General features: G+C 40.9%; 1 protein-coding gene across 14 annotated transcripts in view; it reads left to right on the top strand.

Moving 5' to 3' along the window:
- Nucleotides 1-21124, top strand: part of SGMS1 (sphingomyelin synthase 1) — a 225450-nt gene that overhangs the window by 177073 nt on the left and 27253 nt on the right. For all 14 annotated transcript variants that reach the window (XM_081157505.1, XM_081157514.1, XM_081157515.1 and 11 more), the window contains one exon: nucleotides 16556-17404. In XM_081157505.1, coding sequence (XP_081013631.1) covers nucleotides 16782-17404 — 623 coding nt within the window. In that variant the 5' untranslated portion in view covers nucleotides 16556-16781. The remainder of the gene's footprint in view (nucleotides 1-16555; nucleotides 17405-21124) is intronic.

Genomic DNA, 21124 nt, shown 5'->3' with positions numbered 1-21124 from the left:
ATAGCTCAGATATGTAGTACGTACGTTTGCCTGAAAAACTCTGGTAATGGACACATTTCAAATGTTGCAAGTATAGAAAGAAGGAGCATCATTTGATGGTTTAGGGGTCTAGTTCTTGTAGTTCTGTGACCTAGCTGTGTTGCTTAGGCTCAGGATCTCTGTTGGTAGAGATCTCCCAAATCCTTTATAGCTTTGGGAAAGGTGCTGGGATGACTATTTCATAGGCTTTCTGCTGCCCCCTGGTGGTACTCTACCTCAGTCCAAAGCTAGAGCTGTAGTCCCTTTACAACCTGAGCCTGTGCTCCAGTGCTGGCACCATCCCATTTCAGCAGCTGAGCTTTGGTGCTATTAACTATTGGTCAATTGATAAAGGAGCTCAGTGAAGATGGGCCCTGGAAGCTTGGGAAATTATCAGGTAGAACCAAGAAATCATGATCAGTGGTGACTGGAGAGAAGTTGATGAGTTAATGGATCTTCATTTTTAAGAATCAGCATAATTGCTGTCAGAAAATATGCTTATTGCATCTTTCATGAGTATGGAGATAAAGGTAGAGGAGACCAGGGAAGGAGACAGAAGGATCCATTTGTGGGAGAAGACTAGAACATGGTGGGAACAGGGACTGTTCCTTCAAGGCAAGGACTGCCCAGAGATGATGCACACTAAGTGCCACCAGCTTAGAATTTACCCCTTTATATGCTCTCTAGTATGAAAATAGTTGAAACTCTTCTAGCTGTTAAAGTATTTCAATTTTATTTTGGGAGATAGACTTGAACTTGATTCTCCTATCTGGGCCTGCAAATTGTTGCTAACTTTAAAACATGGTGCTAGTCCCCAGGGTTATGTTTCTTCAAGTAGCTTTCCTCTTCTTCAGTGAGTTAAATTTATTTTTATAAGTGTAGGTTTAGAAGAAATTTGGTAGACTTCCTCTTACTGAAATGGAAAAGCTTTGGTTACCCAGCTAAGTGGGTATTTCTGATCCTTAGTGGACTGTAAAAACTTATTTCACTATAGATAAGATTTTTATTTTACATTAATCAAACAACTGTGTTTTATTTTGTTTTGTTTTTTAAGCCTGCTCATAACACTAGGCAGTCCTCAATTTAAATGCCAAAGATATACTTTAAATTAGTTGCATTTTATTGTTATGTGTGGTGACTGGGGCCCCAATAAGTTTTCCAAAATCCATACATTATTAAGAGTGGTCACACTTCTTTGTAAAATAATCATAAATCTAATAATTTCTTATACTACTTCTGGGTATCAGACGCATTCTGGGAGAAAAGTAGTTTAGAAACAAATGTTAAATCTTCTAAGACATTATAATGGCACATAGACAAAGGAAAAATATATTTGAAATCCGAACTGCCTTAGAAAATCTGGGGGAAATGGTTACCGTATTTAAAATGTATCTAAATTTTATGCACTATTTTTCTCATCGTTTACATAGTATTAAAGAGGCATTGTCTAGTACAATAGTGACCAAAAATGCAGTCAAAATTCTACTTTGGGATACTTAGGGGGAAAAATACATGTTTTCCCCTTACCTGTCTTAGGTTCTGGGGCTTGGGCTCCATAAATTAGACTGACACAAGACATTAACAAAGAATAACAAACACGTTTATTAACACCCATGAAACATACTCAGGGGGGCACTAAGCAATGGGTAACTCAAAGGGATGGTAAGAACTTGGGCTTATATAGAATCTTAACAAACGAAGTATTTTAGAAAACTGACAAGGCAAAGAAAAAGGACTTTAAGCTTCTAGGGGCCCAGATGTGAGAAGGCAAATATATTGGGAAACTAATGACATAAAGTTTAGTTTTAGCAAGGTTTGTTAGGTTCCTCGGATGCCCTCTCGAGGCTGATAAGAATCTAACGCCGTCTCTAGTGATTAACTGCTATCCGGCTAGAGAGGGGAAGGGGAATACTTTTACAAACTTCTCTCTTGCTTTTAGGCAACTAGAGGGCAGAGAGGTTTTCTTGTGTCTTCTGCTTCTCAGTGCCTTCATTTCAAAACACCCTTCAGTTCCTTCTGCACCCTTCAATACCAAGAACACTGTCTTTGAGCTTTCAGTCCCCAGTGCCTCTTCTGGTCACGGACGGCAAAGTACCAGTAAGGAAGTAAAGGGGCGAAGATTGCAAGCTGCGATCGGGTTGGGGGTAAGACAGGGAAACATATCCAGGGTGGTGAAAAGCAGGGTGGGGCCTGGAACATTCTTTAAGATTTCTTTTTCCCATTTCCTTTAAAATAATTAATACAGAATAATAATAACATATATGTATTTTGTATTTTCAGCCATTGTTCTTGGACACTGGAACCCTTTCAGTCCAGCAATTCATGTCCCCCTGAGTTCTGAGAAATTTTCTTGAATGAGTTCTTAGATTTTTCCTTCTCTCTGTTTTTCCCTCTGTGCTCTTTCTTAAGCTATTCACATATTGAACTTCCTAGATTACTTTTTTAATGTTCTTACCTTAACACTCAATTTTCCATCTTTATGTCTTGTTCTACTTTCTTACTTTTTAGCTTTACTTTCCATTGCGCCTAGTGAATTTTTCATATTTAGCATGAATTTCCAAGAGCTTTCTTTTTAAAATTCTCTGAATTTTTTTGGTACCATTTTGTTCTTGCTGGATACGTCTTTGAGAATGTTAATAGGGTTTGTTTGTTTGTTTTTGTTCTTCTAACATTATCGTTTCCCTACTTAGTCTGTTTCTTCCAGGTTATTTTTTGTTTCGCTCTCTGGCGATTATACCTACTAGAATTTCTTCACGTGTCTGTTGACTTTTAGCTGTTCATACGTTAAAGGAAGTGAAAGGTTAACAGTAAGCGGGCAGGCTAAATAGCCATCTCAGACAGTCGATAAGTAAAAATTGAATTTATTTAAGGAAAGGGGATGGGAGATGGGCTATCCAAAGAGCAGGGCTGCACAGCACTGAGTCAAAGGGTGTTGGGTCCCTGATGGCAGCAAAAGTATACTTAGGACTGTGACACAAGGAAGGTGCACGGAGGCAACAGGAGGGTCTAGGCTGGGCTGCTCTGGCTCACTGAGGTCAGAGAGAGAAGGTTCAGGGGTAAGCCCGGAGGAGCTGCCTCTGCCCGTTGCTCCCCTGGTTACAAGTCTCGTGGGGTCCCCTCTGATAAAAGGAGGGGGAAGGAGATGACGCTGGGTCCTTTGTCCCGAGCTTATTTATCTCTCTCTCGCAGGTGGAAGTCTTCGGGGAGGTCTCAGGGGAGGGTCTCAATAGAATATTCATCAGCTTTCCAGCTGTGCTCTTTCCAGGTCGTGGTTTCCACTGAGTGGTTGGTGCCAGGGCAGCTGTTCCTGAGGCAGCCACGGAGCCTCTTGTCTGGCTTTGCTGCTTTGCTGGGCCTGGAGCTGAAACACAGTTGAGGCCTAGATGTTACTTTTAGGGAGGAAATGCTCATAGGGTCTAAACCGCATGACTAGTGATATGCTAGGGTAGGATAGGTTACCTTGGGGACAAGGTTCTTGTTTTCTCAGTTTTGCCTCTTGCTAGGCATCAAGGGCTTCCTGCCCTGGTGAGTTTCTGTCCCTGGCCCATCTAACAGGAAGCACTGAAAGTGCTGTTTGGAAGTGTTTTGCGTGAGTGGAGGTGGATTACATGATTTCAGTATTAGCGTTCTCAGGTCTTGTCTCTTAAAATGTCTGGGGTTCCTAGTAAAAATGTATGTGGTCACCTGCCAAGAAGTCTTCATCCTGGTTTCCAGTATTTTGGGTGTCTGCTGAGGTGAAGGGTGAGGGCAGGTCCAACTTAGCATCTATTTGTAATTTTTAACTTACTCCCTTGTTTTTAGTACAATTCTCCCACTTTCAGCTGTGTGGTGTCCCCTAGTCCAGACTCCCCATTTCACTTTTCCAGAGAACAGACTTCCAGCCTTCTCTGGTGGGGGGGAGAGGCCATTGCTGAGCTGTGCAGAGTGAGAATCTGGGGGTAGCTTCTTGCAGCCAATCATTCTATTTTTAGCTCCGCCTTCACCTCATTTTGTAAGGTACCCGTGCCACCAGTCCCTCATCCTCTTAAGGCTTCTCTGCTGCAAATCGCATCTCTTCTCACCTGGCCCTTTGCTGGCCCAGGGTTGTTTTTTGGGGTCTGCTAAGTGAGTAACTAGTCCATTCACTTACCACCTTCCTAAATTGAGTTGCCGCTGACTCCTTAGTTCGCTTTGCCTTTTTTTAATCTCGGTGCTGTCATTTCAGGGGAGTTTCAGAGGCCGTGGGAACTGATGTGTATGCTCAGTTAGATGTCTTCTTTGAAGTCGGATTTATCTTTTGATTGACTGGATTCAGTTTTTTCCCTCTTCCCCTTCCGCCATCCCCCTCAGCCCCCGGAAAGTATATATGGGGTGCTAGATAGCTTGAGTTTCTGAGGTTTTAAAAACAGCCTGTCAATTGCCTTTAAACTTACATATTTTATATTTGTGCCCATTTCTCTTCCTTCTTGACCTCTCTTTAGCCTTTCACTTTCTCGCCCTTGGTTACTGGCCAAGGAGAGGATCTGGGATTTTCCACCTTGTTTAAACACACCTGTCCTCTTTTTTGGGGGGAAAAAAAAAATCATGTCTTTTTTTCTTTTATTATGGTTTCAATTTTTTCTCTTACCTCTTTAATATACTCATTCCACAGCCTCTTCAAACTATTTTACTTTCTCAGGTTTGTGATTTGGTAAACTTCCTGTTTGTCACACCTGCCAAGTCTGTGCTGTGGTAGATTATCTCCCCGTGTGATTTATAATGTTCAGTTGTTTACTTGTCCTCAGCAGAGGTTACTTCCTCCCCGGGAGTCCTGTGAACTCCTTCTTGTTGAAGGGTCTCTGAGGAACCATTTTGCATTTACTTCCATTTTGTATTTGCAGTATTTAGCTTGGAAATCCCACACTATGCAGGTAGTGTGAATTTGGGGTCTGCATTCTAGTGTGCTGATTTCGTGGGTCCAGTTTTCCTAGTCCTTTGGGCATCCTTGCTTTATTCAGGGGCCTTTGTTCTCATATTCTGCCTGGATCTGGCCTCGGGTCGTGTCTTCTGCCCAGGCCTGGATCTTTTTTTTTTTTTTTTTAAATATATCTTTATTGATTTCAGAGAGAGGAAAGGAGAGAGAGAGAGAGAGATAGAAACATCAATGATGAGAGGGTCATTGATCAAGCCCGCAACCCGGGCATGTGCCCTGACCGGGAATCGAACCCTGATCGCCTAGATCCCAGGTTGACGCCCAACCTCTGAGCCACGCCGGGCCCCAGGCTTAGATCTTAAAACTCCATCCCCGGGCTGCCCGGGTCCAAGGCTGGTTACCTCTCTGGGTTGTATGTGTTAGCTTGTATCTTTTCCACTCTGGCTTTGAGATACCTCTTCTTTTGATACATGGGACGTTCCCCCTCTTTATTTTGAAATGGATTGTGGTGTTAAAAATTTAGCGGTTATATTTACGTCGATTTTTATGTGTTTGATATACAAAAAAGATACGCATCACTGGGGCCATGTTATAGCAGAAGCCATCTCTTTTGCATTCTCATTTATTCATATGTTCAACAAACATCTATGAAATGTGTACCGTGTGTTAGGCGCTGTAGATTCCAACACAAATGAGACCCAAGAAGAACAAAAATATGAGGTGGGAAGGATATTGTAGGTGGAAAGAACAGTGTGTGCCGTGTGCAATGAATGGCGTGAAAGAAGCTGCTGCACAGCCGAGTGTGGGTATAGCACAGCCCCAGTGCTTGTAGGTAAAGGCTGCCAGACTGGAGGCAGAGACTTAAGCAGAGCAAATGGGGATAGGAAACCAGGAGCAGATTTGAGAGCTCCTTCAAGGTGGAATCTCCAGGAATTAAGTGGCCAATTAGATGTAGCGGGTGAGGGAGCAAGGGAGTCACAAAGTGGCAGTCCCATGGGCCAGATTCAGTTTGTGTGGTTTTGGTCTGTTTTTACCATTAAGACAATTAAACTGAAACTGCACTGGGTGTGGCTTGCCTTACTCATTCGGCACCATCCTCACCATTCCCTGTCCACTTGCCTGGTCCCTGAAGGCATCTGAAGTTGAGAGCCTGGTGAAATGACTTCCCTAGAGAGCCTTTGTATTTTGCCTGCTTATCCTGGGAGTGAGGAGAGACGGCGATGAGGCAGGAACAAGGAATGGCGGGGCAGGGTGACCACTTTCCTCTCCCCTGATACTGGCTCTGTCACCATCCCCAACCTCCAGCCTCCGCAACCACCCCCACCCCCGGCCTCTTGAGTGACCCCTATTGGATTTTCTGCAGGAAAGAGAGGAAAAGAGGAAGGATCTGGACTTTCCCCCCAGTAGATGCCTTGAACAGCTCCTGTTACTGTGCATGTACTCAATGCCACCTTAGATTTCTAAACCTTTTGCAGCCCTGCAGGAATGCAGCATTACTTTTACTTTGCAGATGAGTAAACTGAGGCAGTTTAAGTAAGCCAGGCTACCAGTATGCTTTAGAGTACTGCACTGAAGTTTCTCAAAAACAGAGAGGCTATTAAAGCATAGCCTCCCCCTTCTAAAAAGCCATTTGGCTTTATTCTCCCTGATACACTTGTATGGTAGAGTCAGAGGCACACACCGCCTTTTTATTCCAGCTGAACATGCATAAAGTAGGAGGATTTTAGTTCTCATTTTGAAAGAGCAGACTTGGAAGAAAGGGAAAGAATGGAGTAGAGTGTAATAGAAATAGAGAGCCTTTCCCCAGGCTTCTCAGGGCCGATGAGATCACTGCTGTGCACATCAGCTGGACTTGAAAGCCAACAATTTTGAAAACATTGATTAGTCCTAACATTCCTGAGTGCTGCCAGAGCGAGCCTGTGCCCAAGGCCTACAGATTAACTAGATGAATGTTAAAATGGCCCTGCTGGTTTCGGACGGAGAGAGGGAGTTAATCAGTTGAGTGGGAATAGATCATCTTCAGAGTTTCGGTAATTGGGTTCTAAGAAGGAACCCCCAGGGGAGAGCTATAGCGATTAGTTGTCATTGGAGCTCTACAGACTTTTCCTTGTAATGTCAACAAGGCAGCAATTTCAAATGGTCGTTTACATTTGGCAATAGGCTGGATGGATGGATATTGAAGAAAAATGTAGATGATAGAACAGTGGTGATTCTGATGGTTTGTTGTTGTTTTCTCTGGAATGATGGGAAATATGTGAGACTGGAATTTCTTTATGTACTTAGGTTCAGATTTCAGCTCTATCTTTGTTGGTGGTTTGGCTCATCTCCCGGAACTATGATGTTCTGGGAGTATGAGGATTTGAGAACCTAATTATATAGAGAGGGCAGAGGTTCCCTTTATTTAGAGAAATATGCAAGCCCATTTCATATTTTTAAAGAAAACTAATGTAGGAAGCCATCTCTTTTTAAGTTTACAATGCAGCCTACATGTTTAAAAACACAGAATACACTTAAAAGAAAACCCTTTTCTTTCTAAACACAACTAATAGGTGTTTATCAGAGAATTAGAAAATACTGGGGGGGAAGAGGGGAAGAAAGCAGAAAGTTACTTTAAATTCTATCACCCAAAATAACAGAAGCTGATATACACCTTCTATACTTTTTTTTATGGATATTTGTAAATACATGTGTGTTTACAAAAATGGTATCATTCTCTTTTCCAATCTCTATTCCAATGTTAGGTGGAGGCTTAATATTCTGTTGTATAATGATGTATTTAATTAGTTCTCGCAGTAGAACTTTTAGGTTGTTTCTGATTTTTTACCATAATAAATGATTCTTTGAATTTCCTGGTTACTAAATATTTATGTTCCATTACAGAATGACTCCAATGGAGGCTCAGCGGATGGGAAACAGAATTAGCTAATTTTGCTGATGGTAGGACGCTCCATGAGATAGATGAAACAGTTTGTATTTCACACTGTCAGAGAAGAACTAGAATCATGATTTGTGGTATATAATTGATCTGGCTGTTTGCTTGTCAGTGTTATATCTACTAATTTTGTCAGCCACAAATCCTCTCTTTTTCTCTGGAGCATTGAGGGCTACTTCATTGGAATGGGTCATTTTGGGAGGGAAGCATAAAAAAGGAGGCTATCAGGAAAGTTACAGGGCAACTGCTGAGAATGAATACATTTCAGATATTGCAAAATCTAAGTATCAAACATAGTTAAACAAACCAGGCATGGCTTAAACCAAAAGATGTTATCACATGAGGATTTTCTAATAGCCCAAAGTGAGTCAAAAGGCAAATATGTACACTTTAGCATGCCCTTCCTTCTCGTGTCTAAACAAAATACGTCAACATATACTTAGTTGAAGGAGCTGTTTCATAAGGGCTGATTTTATTTGCTAACCAGTCTTAGTCTGTGGAATTGTGAGCACTGCATGTAATAGCAATTTAAAAGAAAGGACAATTTAAAGGTTAAGGCATCAAAAGTAATCTAAAATTTCCCCAAGTGTAGATTGAGGTAAATATGTAGGTCCTTCAGCAAGACTGTGTGGTTGTTATTCTAGCCATTTTTTTTTTTCTCCTTCAAACAAATACAATTTTATAAATTCTACCTATTTAAGTTACCTCTTTAAATGCTAAATAACAAAAAAAATAAAGCTAAATGGTTTGGAGAAAAGCATTCAGGAGCTATCCAAACTGAGTTAGAGAAGAGTTAAACACCTGCCTCATGAGTATTTCAATGGACTGTATTGCTCTAAAAGGGCTACAAGGTTATTATTGACTTTTATGGAAAGTTCTAGTAGATGTAAAGGCCTTTATCAGGACTTGAAGCGTTTGCAAAAAGGTGATTCACTTGTTTCATAACAAAATAGTATCACTTCTTAATTTGCATTGCTCTTTAACAGAGTACCCACATGTAGTTTCTTGTAAAGTCTGTGCAAAATACTACATGCTCACCAAATTTTGCTCTTGGATTAAGTTTATAAGCTAGTAGAGTAAAATATGTATATGCCCATATTACTTTTGCTGTTGTATTTTCCTTCATTTTTAGATTTTATTTTATTATTTTTCTATCATCATTTATCCCCCATTTACTCTCTTCCAACATGCCCCTCCCCCGCAGTCACCACACTGATGTCCCTGTCCTTGAGTTCTTTTTTGTGTGCTCAATCCCTTCACCCTCGCTCCCTCCCTTAGCGTAATGTTCTCCAGTTCCATCCATGCAGTTGCAAAGGGTAAAATTTTCTTCCCTTTTATGGCCGTGTAATGTTCCATTGTTTAAACATACCATAGTTATTTTATCTACTCATCTACTGATGGACACGTGAGCTGCTTCCAGATCTTGACTATTCTAAATAATGCTGCAATGAGCATAGGGGTTCAGATATTCTTTCGAATTAGTGTTTTTAGGTTTCCTCGGATAACTTCCCAGCCATTTTGACAGGTGTGAGGTGATATCTCACTGTGCTTTTAATTTGCGTTTCTCTGATTAGTAATGTTGAGCATCTTTTCATTAGTCTATTGACCATCTGTACATCCTCTTTGGAGAAGTGTGTGTTCAGGTCCTTTGCCCATTTTTTAATTGGATTGTTTTCTTGGTGTTGAGTTTTATAAATTCTTTATAAATTTTGGATATTAACCCCTTATCAGATGTATCAGTGAATATGTTCTTCCATTCAGTGGGTTGTCTTTTTATTTTGTTGATGGTTTCCTTTGCTGTGCAAAACTTTTACTTTGATGTAGTCCCATTTGTTTATTTTTTCTTTTGTTTCCCTTGCCTGAGGAGATATATCAGAAAAAATATTGCTACAAGAAATGTCTGAGATTTTACTGCCTATGTTTTCTTCTAGGATTTTTAAGGTTTCAGGTCTAACATTTAAGTCTTTAATCTGTTTTGAGTTTATTGTTGTGTGGAGTGTAAGAAGACTGTCTAGTTTTATTTTTTTGCACATATCTGTCCAATTTTCTTAACCTCATTTATTGAATAGAATATCTTTAGCTCATTGTATGTTTTTGCCTCCTTTGTCAAATATTAATTGACTATAAAAGCATGGGCTTATTTCTGGGCTCTCTGTTTTGTTCCATTGATCTGTATATCTGTTTTTATTCTAGTACCATGCTGTTTTGATTACTATAGTTTTGTAGTATAGATTGATATCAAGTAATGTGATTCCTCCAACTTTGTTCTTCTTTCTCAAAATACTGTTGCTATTTAGGGTCTTTTGTGGTTCCATATAAATTTTTGGAATATTTGTTCTGGTTTTGTGAAATACGCCATTGGTATCATGATAGTAATTGCATTGAATTTGTAGATTGCTTTGGCTAGTATGGACATTTTAATGTTAATTCTTCCTACCCATGAGCATGGTATATGCTTCCACTTATTTGTATCTTCTTCAGTTTCTCTCTTCCGTGTCTTACAATTTTCTAAGTACAGGTCTTTTATATGCTTGGTTAAATTTATTCCTAGGCATTTTATTCTTTTGAAGCAATTGTGAGTGGGATTGTTTTTTTTTAGTTTTTCTTTCTGGTAGTAAATTATTGGTGTGTAAGAATGCAACTTGTTTCTGGATATTTATTTTGTATCCTGCTACTTTACTGAATTCATTTATTAGTTCTAGTAGTTTTTTTAATAGAATCTTTAGGGTTCTCGTGCAGATGGCATGATATACAGTATCATGCCATCTGCAAATAATGACAGTTTTACTTCCTCCTTTTCAGTTTGGATGCCTTTTCTTTCTTCTTCTTGTCTGATTGCTTTGGCTAGGACTTCCAGTACTATGTTGAATACGAGTGGTGAAAGCGGACATCCCTGACAATCTTAAGGGGAATGCTTTATAATTTTTGCCTATTGAGGATGAAGTTGGCTGTGGTTTTGTATTATATGGCCTTTATTACATTGAGGTGTGTTTCCTCTGTTCCCACTTTGCTGAGAGTTTTTATCATAAATGGGTCCTGGATTTTATCAAATGCTTCTTCTGCATCTATTTATATGATCACGTGGTTGTTATCCTTCATTTTGTTTTTGTGGTGTATAACATTTATTGCTTTGCAGATATTGTACCAACCTTGCATCCCCGGAATAAATCCCACTTGATCATGGTGCATGATCTTTATAATGTATTGCTGGATTCAGTTTGCTAATATTATGTTGAGGATTTTAGCATTATGTTCATCAGGGATATTGACCTGTAATTTTCTTTCTTTGTCATGTCTTTATCTGGTTTTGGAATTAGTATAATGCCTGGGCTCATAAAATGAGCTTGGGAGTCTTCTGATGTTTTTAGAGACTTTATGCACAAAGCAGAAAGTTTAGTTGACTACACGCTTATAAAATTAATTATGCATGCACTACTTCCTTCTTTCATTTGCCATTTATCAGCATTTAGAAACATCTGGAATTTCCCTGTAGTTTCTTCACTGACATGCCAGCTTTGTTCAGTCTTGGGTCCATCATGCCTTAAAAATTAATAAAAATTCACTTCTTAATTTCATGGTGCTCATTATAAAAGTTCATTGAATCTTCAAAGGAGAATAAATTAGATTCAGTATAATAATTTCTTACATTTTTATGTATTGCTTTATGTGTTCCAAAGCACTGTAAAGCCTGTGTAAATTCCCTTACTAATGAAACAAGTAGAAGGAGTAAATTATTCCATTACAGGAAACCGAGGCACTGGGGTTGGAGTACAAATTAATGACAGAGCAAGCATTAGAACTCCGATTTCCTGAGTAATTGTTCCATGGGTAGTTGTATTGTGCATTTTTGTAGTGTTCTAATTCTTGAAAACTGGTGTCCAGTGTGTATTTCATATGGGGTAGCTTTTTGTTTAGGCGGTGTTTTATTTCTAGGCAGTGCCAGATCACAAGATAATACAATAGATTCTTTTTGAGTAAGGATGAACAAATACTCACAAATGATTAATTTAGTGGTTTTGCTTGGCTAATGTTTTTTCTCATTACCAAGATAATTGCTTTAACTTATTTTTTTGTTTTTAGAGATCTGGCTTTGATAATTAAGTAGTTTCTAGTGTGTCATTGCGTATTATCTGATGGCTTTTATAATATTAAAGACTAAAATATCTGTTTTAAGAATTGGAGCTGAATCATATTTAGCAAATTTATTTTTTACTTAGTTGAGGCCCAATAGAAAACCCTGCTGAGTTTAGAATCTGTAATGAATATGCTGTTGTTTGTTATTCTTTTGGACTCCATAATTTAAAAGAAAACCTTTTTAGACAATTTTTCATACGTGCTCAGAGCTGTGAAGCCTTTGGGTGCTTGCAAGATGAGAGCCCTGGCGAGCATTGTAGGTTTCTGTCTTGCCCCACGACCAGCTCTTTGCTCTGTGTGAGATTTTAGACAAATCTCCATCTCACTGAACTTCATTTACTTATGTCTAAAAATTCCAGAAGAACGAGAATTCGGGTACCCCTTCTGTCTCTCAAATTCTGCGCTATTCCATTGTAAAGAGTTTATACACAGTTTTGCTCTTCTGTTACTTCTTCCCAGGCCTGAGAAATATGTCTAATGTTTGAGCTGTGCGCTGCTCCTTAGCATTCCCCCGGTTATGGATCCTGGGTGGCTTTTCTGGGTGACGGTAGCAGTAGCGGTTTTCTGAGCCCAGCCTACCGTACAGTCTTCTGGGCCTGGATGTGAGGACACCGCCTTTCCTTTTGCAGCAGCGCCACAGGATGTGTGCTCTAAATCGAGCGTGCGAGTCCCGGGGAGAGTCACTTTCTCACTTTCCTGCTACAGCGGGGCTCTGGGGTCCACACCGGGCAGTGCCCTTTGAAGCACTGAGCAGCTGTCCCACAGTTTACTCCCAGAAGAATGAGCTTTTCCCCGTTTGTACCATTTCAGCATCAGCTGCAGGAAAACAGCATGTGTGTCTTTATTTTCAAGCTTCAAAGCTTGCTTGCAAAATAAAGGGCCATTTTCTCATGAAAGCTGGAGGGCTGTTTTTACTCATGCATTGGAATGATTGGGCTTTTAAAAATGCCACTTGGAAGTGGCAGCTTCGGTAAATATATACGACATGTCACGATGACCCAGTTGGGCGTAGAAAGGAAGCGGGACATTGCGAAAAGGACAAGATATATTCCTTGGAGCAGTTAATATCTTTTATTCCTTTTACATGGTAGGTTTTGTCACAGCAGTCGCAGCCCCTGTGAAGATAGGTAGGTAGGTGGTAATCCTGTTCTCCAGAGAAAAATGAGGCTTGGAGAGGTGAAAGGCCCTCGCCAAGAAGGAAGTCGCTGAGCCGACTCCCTGACTCACAGCTGGTGCTCTGTCTCCCACACCGTGCGCAGGGCAGTTAATCTCTGTCATGTGGCAGGTCAGTGACGCAGAAACCAGGGAGGGGAAAGGGTGGTGGCGGAGTGGTCTGGGACGGCTCTGCGAGCAGGACCTGGAAGACCAAGGGAAGAGCCTGGACTTGCTGAAGAGAGTAAAGGGGAGCTCCGACGTGAAGGGGCACACAGGGGCCCTCCCAGGCAGTGCGCAGTTATGTTGTCCGAGTTACTGACCGGAGCCATTTACTTCCCGTGGCACTTAAGAGTTCCTCTGGCTATCAGAAACTGCCTGGTGGCCTTGCCTTCACAAGATTTGTGTTCCTCCGTTTGGATGGAGGCTTGCAGTGCCTCTGTGTGTGTGTGTGTGTGTGTGTGTGTGTGTGTGTGTGTGTCTGATGGCCTAGATCGTCTCCTACCACTTGATTTTTTTTTTTTTTTTCTGTTTTAAAAATTACAGTATTGTCTCTTAAGAGGAGATTATCTGACCGTTCCCCCATCAGAGAGAAGTGAAATACCACCTTGGCGTTGATCTGATCTTTGTGGTTCTAAGAGGGTTTCCCCTCCTAGCAGATTTCCTACGTAGGACAAGGGGAACAATGAGGACCTACATGAAAAGCCCATGTTCATGTCCTTGGGCCTGAATGTTCCACCGAGAATTTTTCTTTAGAGCTCGTGTAGCCACTTGAAGATGTTGAGGGTTCCCTTGGCTGTGACCCTACTTCTACTGAGGAGTATTTGGGGAGAAGCCTGGAGTCTGATAGCAGGAGATCCCCTTTCCTACAGGGCCTCTGCCAGGACTCCCATTTGGCCTGTGTGCCTTCTTGTCACTCCAGGCAGTACTAGTGACACTTGCAACTCCTTGGCACTGGTTTTGAAGTGGTCAGAGATTCTGTGGTATCATAGTTCTCTGGAGAATGCCCGCTTGATTCTCCTCAACCACCCAACTCGTTTTAAAGCAGTGGGCAGTTCCCAGGCTTATTTGGATTTTTTTTTTAAGCATGGAGCATTTTTTCAGATTATTGTTCCACAAAACATATTTAGGGAAATACTGCCATCAGTGATTTTCAGCTCTTAAATCTACAAATCTGTGCAAGTGTTTTTGTAGTTAACACAACATCCATCATTTGAGAAAAAAAAAGTTAGCCCTGTATTGGACAGGGTGTTTTCATGGTGAGATATAGTGGACAGTAGGTGTCCTATATGATAGAAAATTTAAGAAAGAAATAAAAGGATATGGCTGCCAACAGACCCTTTTTAGTGCTAGGTTATATATCATCAACTTCCACAATTGGTTTTTTTAAGTACTGACAACAACCCTGTGAAGGAGATATTTGATTTTACCCATTTTACAGATGAATAACTGAAGCTCACCTAATGGGTTATGCACGGGAGATGCTGAGAGTCAAACTTCTTCTGCCAAAGACCATGTTACATTAACAACAACGCTTTGTTATAGAGTTTGGTATTTATTTTTAGCTTTTCTTGTGTGGGGACTTAAAAATATTAATATTTTTCTTCTAAATTCTTCTAGGCTAGGCTAATAAATTAACAGAGGGAGATTAACAGGAGAAAATCAAGTTTATAATACATGTACATGGGAAATTCATATAGGCATGAAAACCCCAAAGACAGTGAGGCAGCACTGGGTATATGTGACATTTTGGACAAAGGAGAAAGGGAGGGAGCTTATATTTAAGAAGTGAAAATGGGTAATTTACAGGTAGTTGAGGGAGAGGGGAACACATGTGGTAGGCAAATTCTTCCTAGGCAGCTCAGAAACAATGGGACAGGGTGAGGGAGTGGGGGGTGTATTTAATTAACAGACCCCTGCCTGAAGCGTTTTTAATTATCACGCTTAATTCAAATTAGGCTAAAGTGGACATGCTAAGATTTCATTCCTGAAGCAGGTTTTTCTATCTGAATCTCTTGGGAAGGAAAGGGGGGAGGGTCAAAGGTTCTTTCTGAGCCTTGTTTCTTAATAAACAGCTTAAAGTCATTAGCCCAAAAAGGCAGCTTCAGTGTGGCAAAACTTTAGTCCTGTCACTTGCTTTTTAGTTTTAAATGATTGTTACAAAAGTAATACATGTTATTAAAAAAAAAAAAGGATAAAAGTAGAAAATGCCCCCCAGGCCTGTCATTAAGTATAATTTCAGTTAATATTTATTTATTTATTATTATTTAAAAATGTATCTTTGTTGATTTCAGAGAGAGGAAGAGAGGGGGGAGAGAGAGAAACATCAATGATGAGAGTCATTGATCGGCCGCCTCCTGCATGCCCCCTGCTGGAGATCGAGCCTGAAACTCAGGCATGTGCCCTGACCGGGAATAGAACCACATACTCAACTGCTGAGCCACGCCCAGATGGGCGTGATTTATTTTTTACCAATTGTTTTATGCAATGTTATGTTCATTAACCATAGTTGTGTTTAAATAAGAATAGGTACGTTATCTAGACATAAATAATTATTTATACTCACATACATTTATAAAAATTTGAATCCTGCTTTTGAATCTCCCCTGCTAATGTGAATTGGTTATTGCCACATACAGTTAAGTATTTTAATAAATAATGCATTGAACTATAGGACTCAGAGACTTAACTTGGCAGCTCTGCAGTGCAAGCTGCCACATGACCATGGGACTGTTTCTTGACCTTCCTGGAACTTAGTTTACAGATTTATAAATGAGGGAGCTGAATCAGATCATTGATTTTAAAACTGTGAGATTCCACGAAACACCTTGTGGGCTAGGAGTAGAAAGGTCAGTGGAGCAGGGAGGACCCTGGCCCTTCACTCCACCTCTGTTTCAACTCAAAGAGTTGCATCTATAATTATGGATTTGGGGGTCCAAGCACATTTGGAAAAGGGATTCATTGATTTTTTTTGTGTGTGAAAAAATGTAAAATTGTTGGACCAAATTATCTTGAAGCTCAACATTTCTATGGTATCTATTAAGCTGCTTGTGTTCTATACCTTTTAAAACATTTCTTCACCAGGTAGAAGGGTAGATTAAGCAAACTTGCCACATCCTTTCAGCTTGTCCCAGGAAGCACATACACGCAAGAGAATCACTGATCCGACACGAGCGGTGTCTGAAGCACTGTTGAATTATTTCTTAGAAAAGACATTTCCCCTTTGACTTCACTCGTCAGGTCCATTTAGTGCTCTTTCAGGGAAGACTAAGCAGGAATCAGTGGTCCCCTAAACTAATAAGTGTTTGAAAACTACAGGCTTTATCAGTAACTGGTTTTTCATTTTCCTTATGCATATTAAGGTTTTGCAGTTTGAGGGGATTGATTTGGAAGTCTCAATATCTTGACTTTTTCTCTTGCCTCCGCAGAAGGAAGAATCTTGTTGAAAAATGAGGTGAATGAGTGCTCGGGAAAGAACCCTGGACAGCTGCTACATGAGGTGTTTAAAAACTGCCCCGACCATCTTGATACCCAAGTCTGTCATGAGGCATGACAGGATGAGCACGCTGCGGAGGGACAGCATCCTGCTCCGCAAGAACGCTGACTGCTGACCTGCAGGAGCAAGCTGGGGACTGCCTGTCGTCTGCCAGCACAATGAAGGAAGTGGTTTATTGGTCACCCAAGAAGGTGGCAGACTGGCTGCTGGAGAATGCTATGCCAGAATACTGTGAGCCTCTGGAACATTTCACAGGCCGGGACTTGATCAACCTAACCCAAGAGGATTTCATAAAACCCCCCTTGTGCCGAGTCTCCTCCGACAACGGGCAGCGGCTCCTGGACATGATAGAGACCCTGAAAATGGAGCACCACATGGAAGTCCACAAGAACGGCCACGCCAACGGGCACCTCAGCATTGGCACAGACGTCCCCACCCCCGACGGCAGCTTCAGCATCAAGGTCAAACTCAACGGGATGCCCAATGGGTATAGGAAGGAGATGATAAAGATCCCCATGCCAGAGCTGGAGCGCTCCCAGTACCCCATGGAGTGGGGCAAGACTCTCCTGGCCTTTCTTTATGCACTTGCCTGCTTTGTTCTCACCACAGTGATGATCTCGGTCGTCCATGAACGAGTACCTCCTAAGGAGGTGCAACCTCCACTACCGGACACGTTTTTTGACCATTTTAACCGGGTGCAGTGGGCCTTTTCTATTTGTGAAATTAACGGCATGATCCTTGTAGGACTCTGGTTAATTCAGTGGCTGCTCTTAAAATACAAGTAAGTAAAACGAAAGCCCTCAGATTCAGTAACTGAGGAGTTTTCATTGCAGGTGTCTGATATTATTTGGAAATGAAATTTATGAAGCAATGGAATCAAAGCATATTATTCCCCTACATTTTTTTTTTTAAACCACATACCCAACTAAAGCTTTGGCAGCTTTAAGAAAATGCCGTGTTTATTGCCTGTTTTGTACAAGATTTGTACAGAATGGTGAATAGGATGGTTAGAGAGACTGCTCGACTGTTTTCAGTTCACAGGAAAGAAAACCCTCAGACACCTTCAGAGAGTAATATATAGGCCATTGAACCGCAACCATCCAGTCTTGGTGGTGTTAACCCATCAAGTAAATTGTTAACAGTTGGCCAAAGCACCAAGAATGGCTGTATAGCTTTTCCCAAGCAGAGTCAGACATCTGGAACCTTAGCAGTGTTTATTGTAGGAGATTTCACACATAAAATTCAGAACAGCCATTCCAGAGTGGCTTGGGGCTGTTGGGAAAATAATACCCTCAGGGAATGACTTTGTTTAGGTAGGTGCAATATAGGTGAACCTGCGTGGCTTTTCACCTTCTAGAATGTGGCAACTAAAGCAATATGTCGCTATCCCGATCACATTTCTCGGGACTTTTATTAGGCACCTTCTTTTAGCTTCTGGTGGATCTGAAGTAGCTTTCACATCCCTAGCTCCAAACTCAGCATAAATCCCCTCAGGCAAGCTGTTTGCTTGGGATTCATAGCTAACAAAACACATACGTGCCCCTTGTCATTGGTGTCTCATTTTCCTATTGCCGAACATCCTTACGGCTTCCACGCATGGGAGTTGGAACTGGTTTGTTAAGGAGCTGAGTTTCTCTAGTGGATTGTGTTTCATGACTCACAGGATGGTTGAATATTAAGTATGTCGTCTTAAATCAGGAAAAAAAATGCAGAGTTTATGCTGAACTCGACCTAACAGAAATGATGTTCATGAGGACTGTTTTTCCACCTTATAAATTACACATGTGCAAATGGAAATAAAAGCAATTTCTGCCTCTGCCAGGAAAAAACTCTCTTAACTTGTGTAAAGGAAGTTGTTTAAGTGGCCAGTGTTTCTTTTGGGGCGGGTTTAGCAAATTTTTAGCTAAATTTGTAGTATAGAAATGATGATCTGGGCTGCATTTGATTTGATGGAAGACCTTTTTTTGGTTTGCTTTAGTTTTAAGAGGCTAAATAGATAGGAATAAGCTTTAGAAGTATGAGATGCTTCAGATTTATTAATTACATTCATTTGGCTGCCAAACTTCAGTTTCTTCTTTTGACTTTTAAACTTTTAACTTCTAAACTGCTTTTTCTAAAAGCACATTAGAAAAAAATGCCAATATTTTTTCTTTAAAAAGTCAATCAACTAAATTATGTTTTCTGAGTTTTTCCTAATATTGGAAAACCCTCTGACACCATTGAGTGGGTCAGTTATGTTAGAACATTATTAGCTGCAGAGCATTGTTTTGTTGATGAGAGCTTATTTTCTGGTTTTTCATCAATATTTTTACATGCAAGCAAATAATTAACTAACCCAGAATATAATTTTGGTTAAATCATACCATGCATGAGTCCAAATAATTCATTCTTGTTCTAAGGAAGTGTCCTAACTATAGGGCTAATTTCTTTAAAATGTATCACTGTCTATATTTCTCTCAGCAGGGACTTTTTCTCATATCTGTTTTGCTTTAAGCTTTCGAATGTCATGTTTTACTAGTACTTATTGCCAACACTGTAGTCACTTGTATATTTACATTGTTCAGTAGCAATAAATCAGTTGATTTGTGCCTTGGACCAAATTAACCCAGCGCTGAGACACAGGCAGATTGGGTTCCAGCCCCAGTTGTGCCCTGACATGCCGAGTAGTGTGGGTGACTCTCACCCTCAGGAGCCTGGCTTTTCTCACAGATAAAATAAGAGCTCCTCAGTCTAGATGATTTCTTTTGTTCTATACAACTATGTTTTATTTTGTTCTAACACGATTGAATGCGCCAATTATGTTAGAACCTTAATAGCTGCAGAGTGTTTTTTTGTGTGTCTAGGAGACATGTAACTAAGGATTCTTTAGAGTGCTTTCTCTGATTTCCATGTTGACAGGATAGGGACATGGGAAATGGAATCCATCTGTTGTCCTGATAATCCTAAGCAGTGCCACCCCCTGTCCTTCTACTGGGGCGTGTCCCTGGTTTCCCATCTGCCTCCCTGAGGCCTGTCTCCAGTGTGTGTGGCTCACCAGACATGGGGGAGGTAGGAGGACAGATGCAGTGGATATTGACACACTGCCTTTCCCGGCTCCCTAAAGAGACCCCTGGCTTCTGGTTGTTTGCCTGTTGCTGTGTAGCAGCTTTGTTTATCCAGCATGCAGGGAAATGGATACTTCTGGTTGTGGAATATCGTACTGAACAGGGAGTTCACCTCTCCCTCTTTTTCTGCTAAACTCCTCTGAGTCTTGACCCTTTTCCCCAACCTCCACCTGGAGGTTTGCCACTTAGGAAGCACGTTCTACATGCCTCCTTGGGGGTGATCCCCACAGGGGAGTTTTACTTTGATTTTAATAGTCTTAGATTAGAGCCCTTTGAAAAATCAGGCTGTTCCTTTTTGCTTCTGTATCTTCTGCTTTTTAGAGAAGAATCGGAAGTCTGAAAGTGTAGAGGGTGTAAACTTACTGAGATATGAGGTCACTGGAATTTGGGCAATATCCCTCCATAGCACACCTTTCAGCCAGATGCTTGAGATGCTAGGAAACCTTGATGCTGAATTTGTGACATTGTGACAGTTGGGTCTTATGTTGTATGCATTTGTCGTTTACTGTCAAACATAAGTTTTGTTTTTAGCACTTAATTTTTTTAAAATTTTTTTTTGGCCTCTTTTCATTCTTAACATCTCCCCCTCGTGTCTATATGTATATATGTTCATATATCCATATATCCACATGGAATTCCCATAACATTGCCAAGTGGAAAGCAACACTAATGCCTCTCCTTGAGAACTTTTTGATTCTTAAATAGTAAATAATGTTGTCTCTCCATTTAGAATTGGACTTTCAAGCCAGTGACTAGGAAAAATTCCTGGGAAACCTCTGCATTTGTGTCAGACTTCACTGCCTAACAGCTATCCCTTGTTTTAAGAAAGCATGATAAAGACTGTTGAATTGCAGACTTGGTAAGGACTTCCCATGCGTGGCTGAATCACCGCTGCCACGTGGCACCTCTGCGTGATACGTGCGGCCAGTAGGACGTTGTGAACACCGGGTATAAAGCCAGGGAGCAGGACTGTAGAATTTCCAAGTCGGGGGTTTTAGCCACCAGAGAGATCACTATGTATGACTTAGTGTGGTGATCGAAGACCCTCAAACTCAGCTTTTCTAACACCAGACTTACGTCGTTTTCTTCCAACTTCATTCTACTGCATGGGCAATGGCATTCCCTAGAAACCTAGAACTTCTCCGTTCCTTTCATACAGAGAAAGTGCTCACTTAACATTCATTTTGTCATTCAACTTGTAGTTACTGAGCAACCTTCTATGTGCCAGGCACTGTTGTAGACGCTGGGGGTACTGCGGAGAGCAGAGACCCCCGAGCGCCTGTGGAGCTTACCTTCTGGCTAGGCTAACCCAGCAGTAAGCAAATGAATACATAGTGCCAGGCTGTGATAAGGGACATGAAGAGAAATAAGGCACACAATAGGTTAGAGAGTGCCAG

The sequence above is a fragment of the Miniopterus schreibersii genome (assembly GCF_964146895.1).
Source record: "Miniopterus schreibersii genome assembly, chromosome: 14".
Classification (NCBI taxonomy): Eukaryota; Metazoa; Chordata; class Mammalia; order Chiroptera; family Miniopteridae; genus Miniopterus; species Miniopterus schreibersii.
Note: the sequence above shows the minus strand (reverse complement) of the source record. Positions and strands in the feature narration are given on the sequence as shown.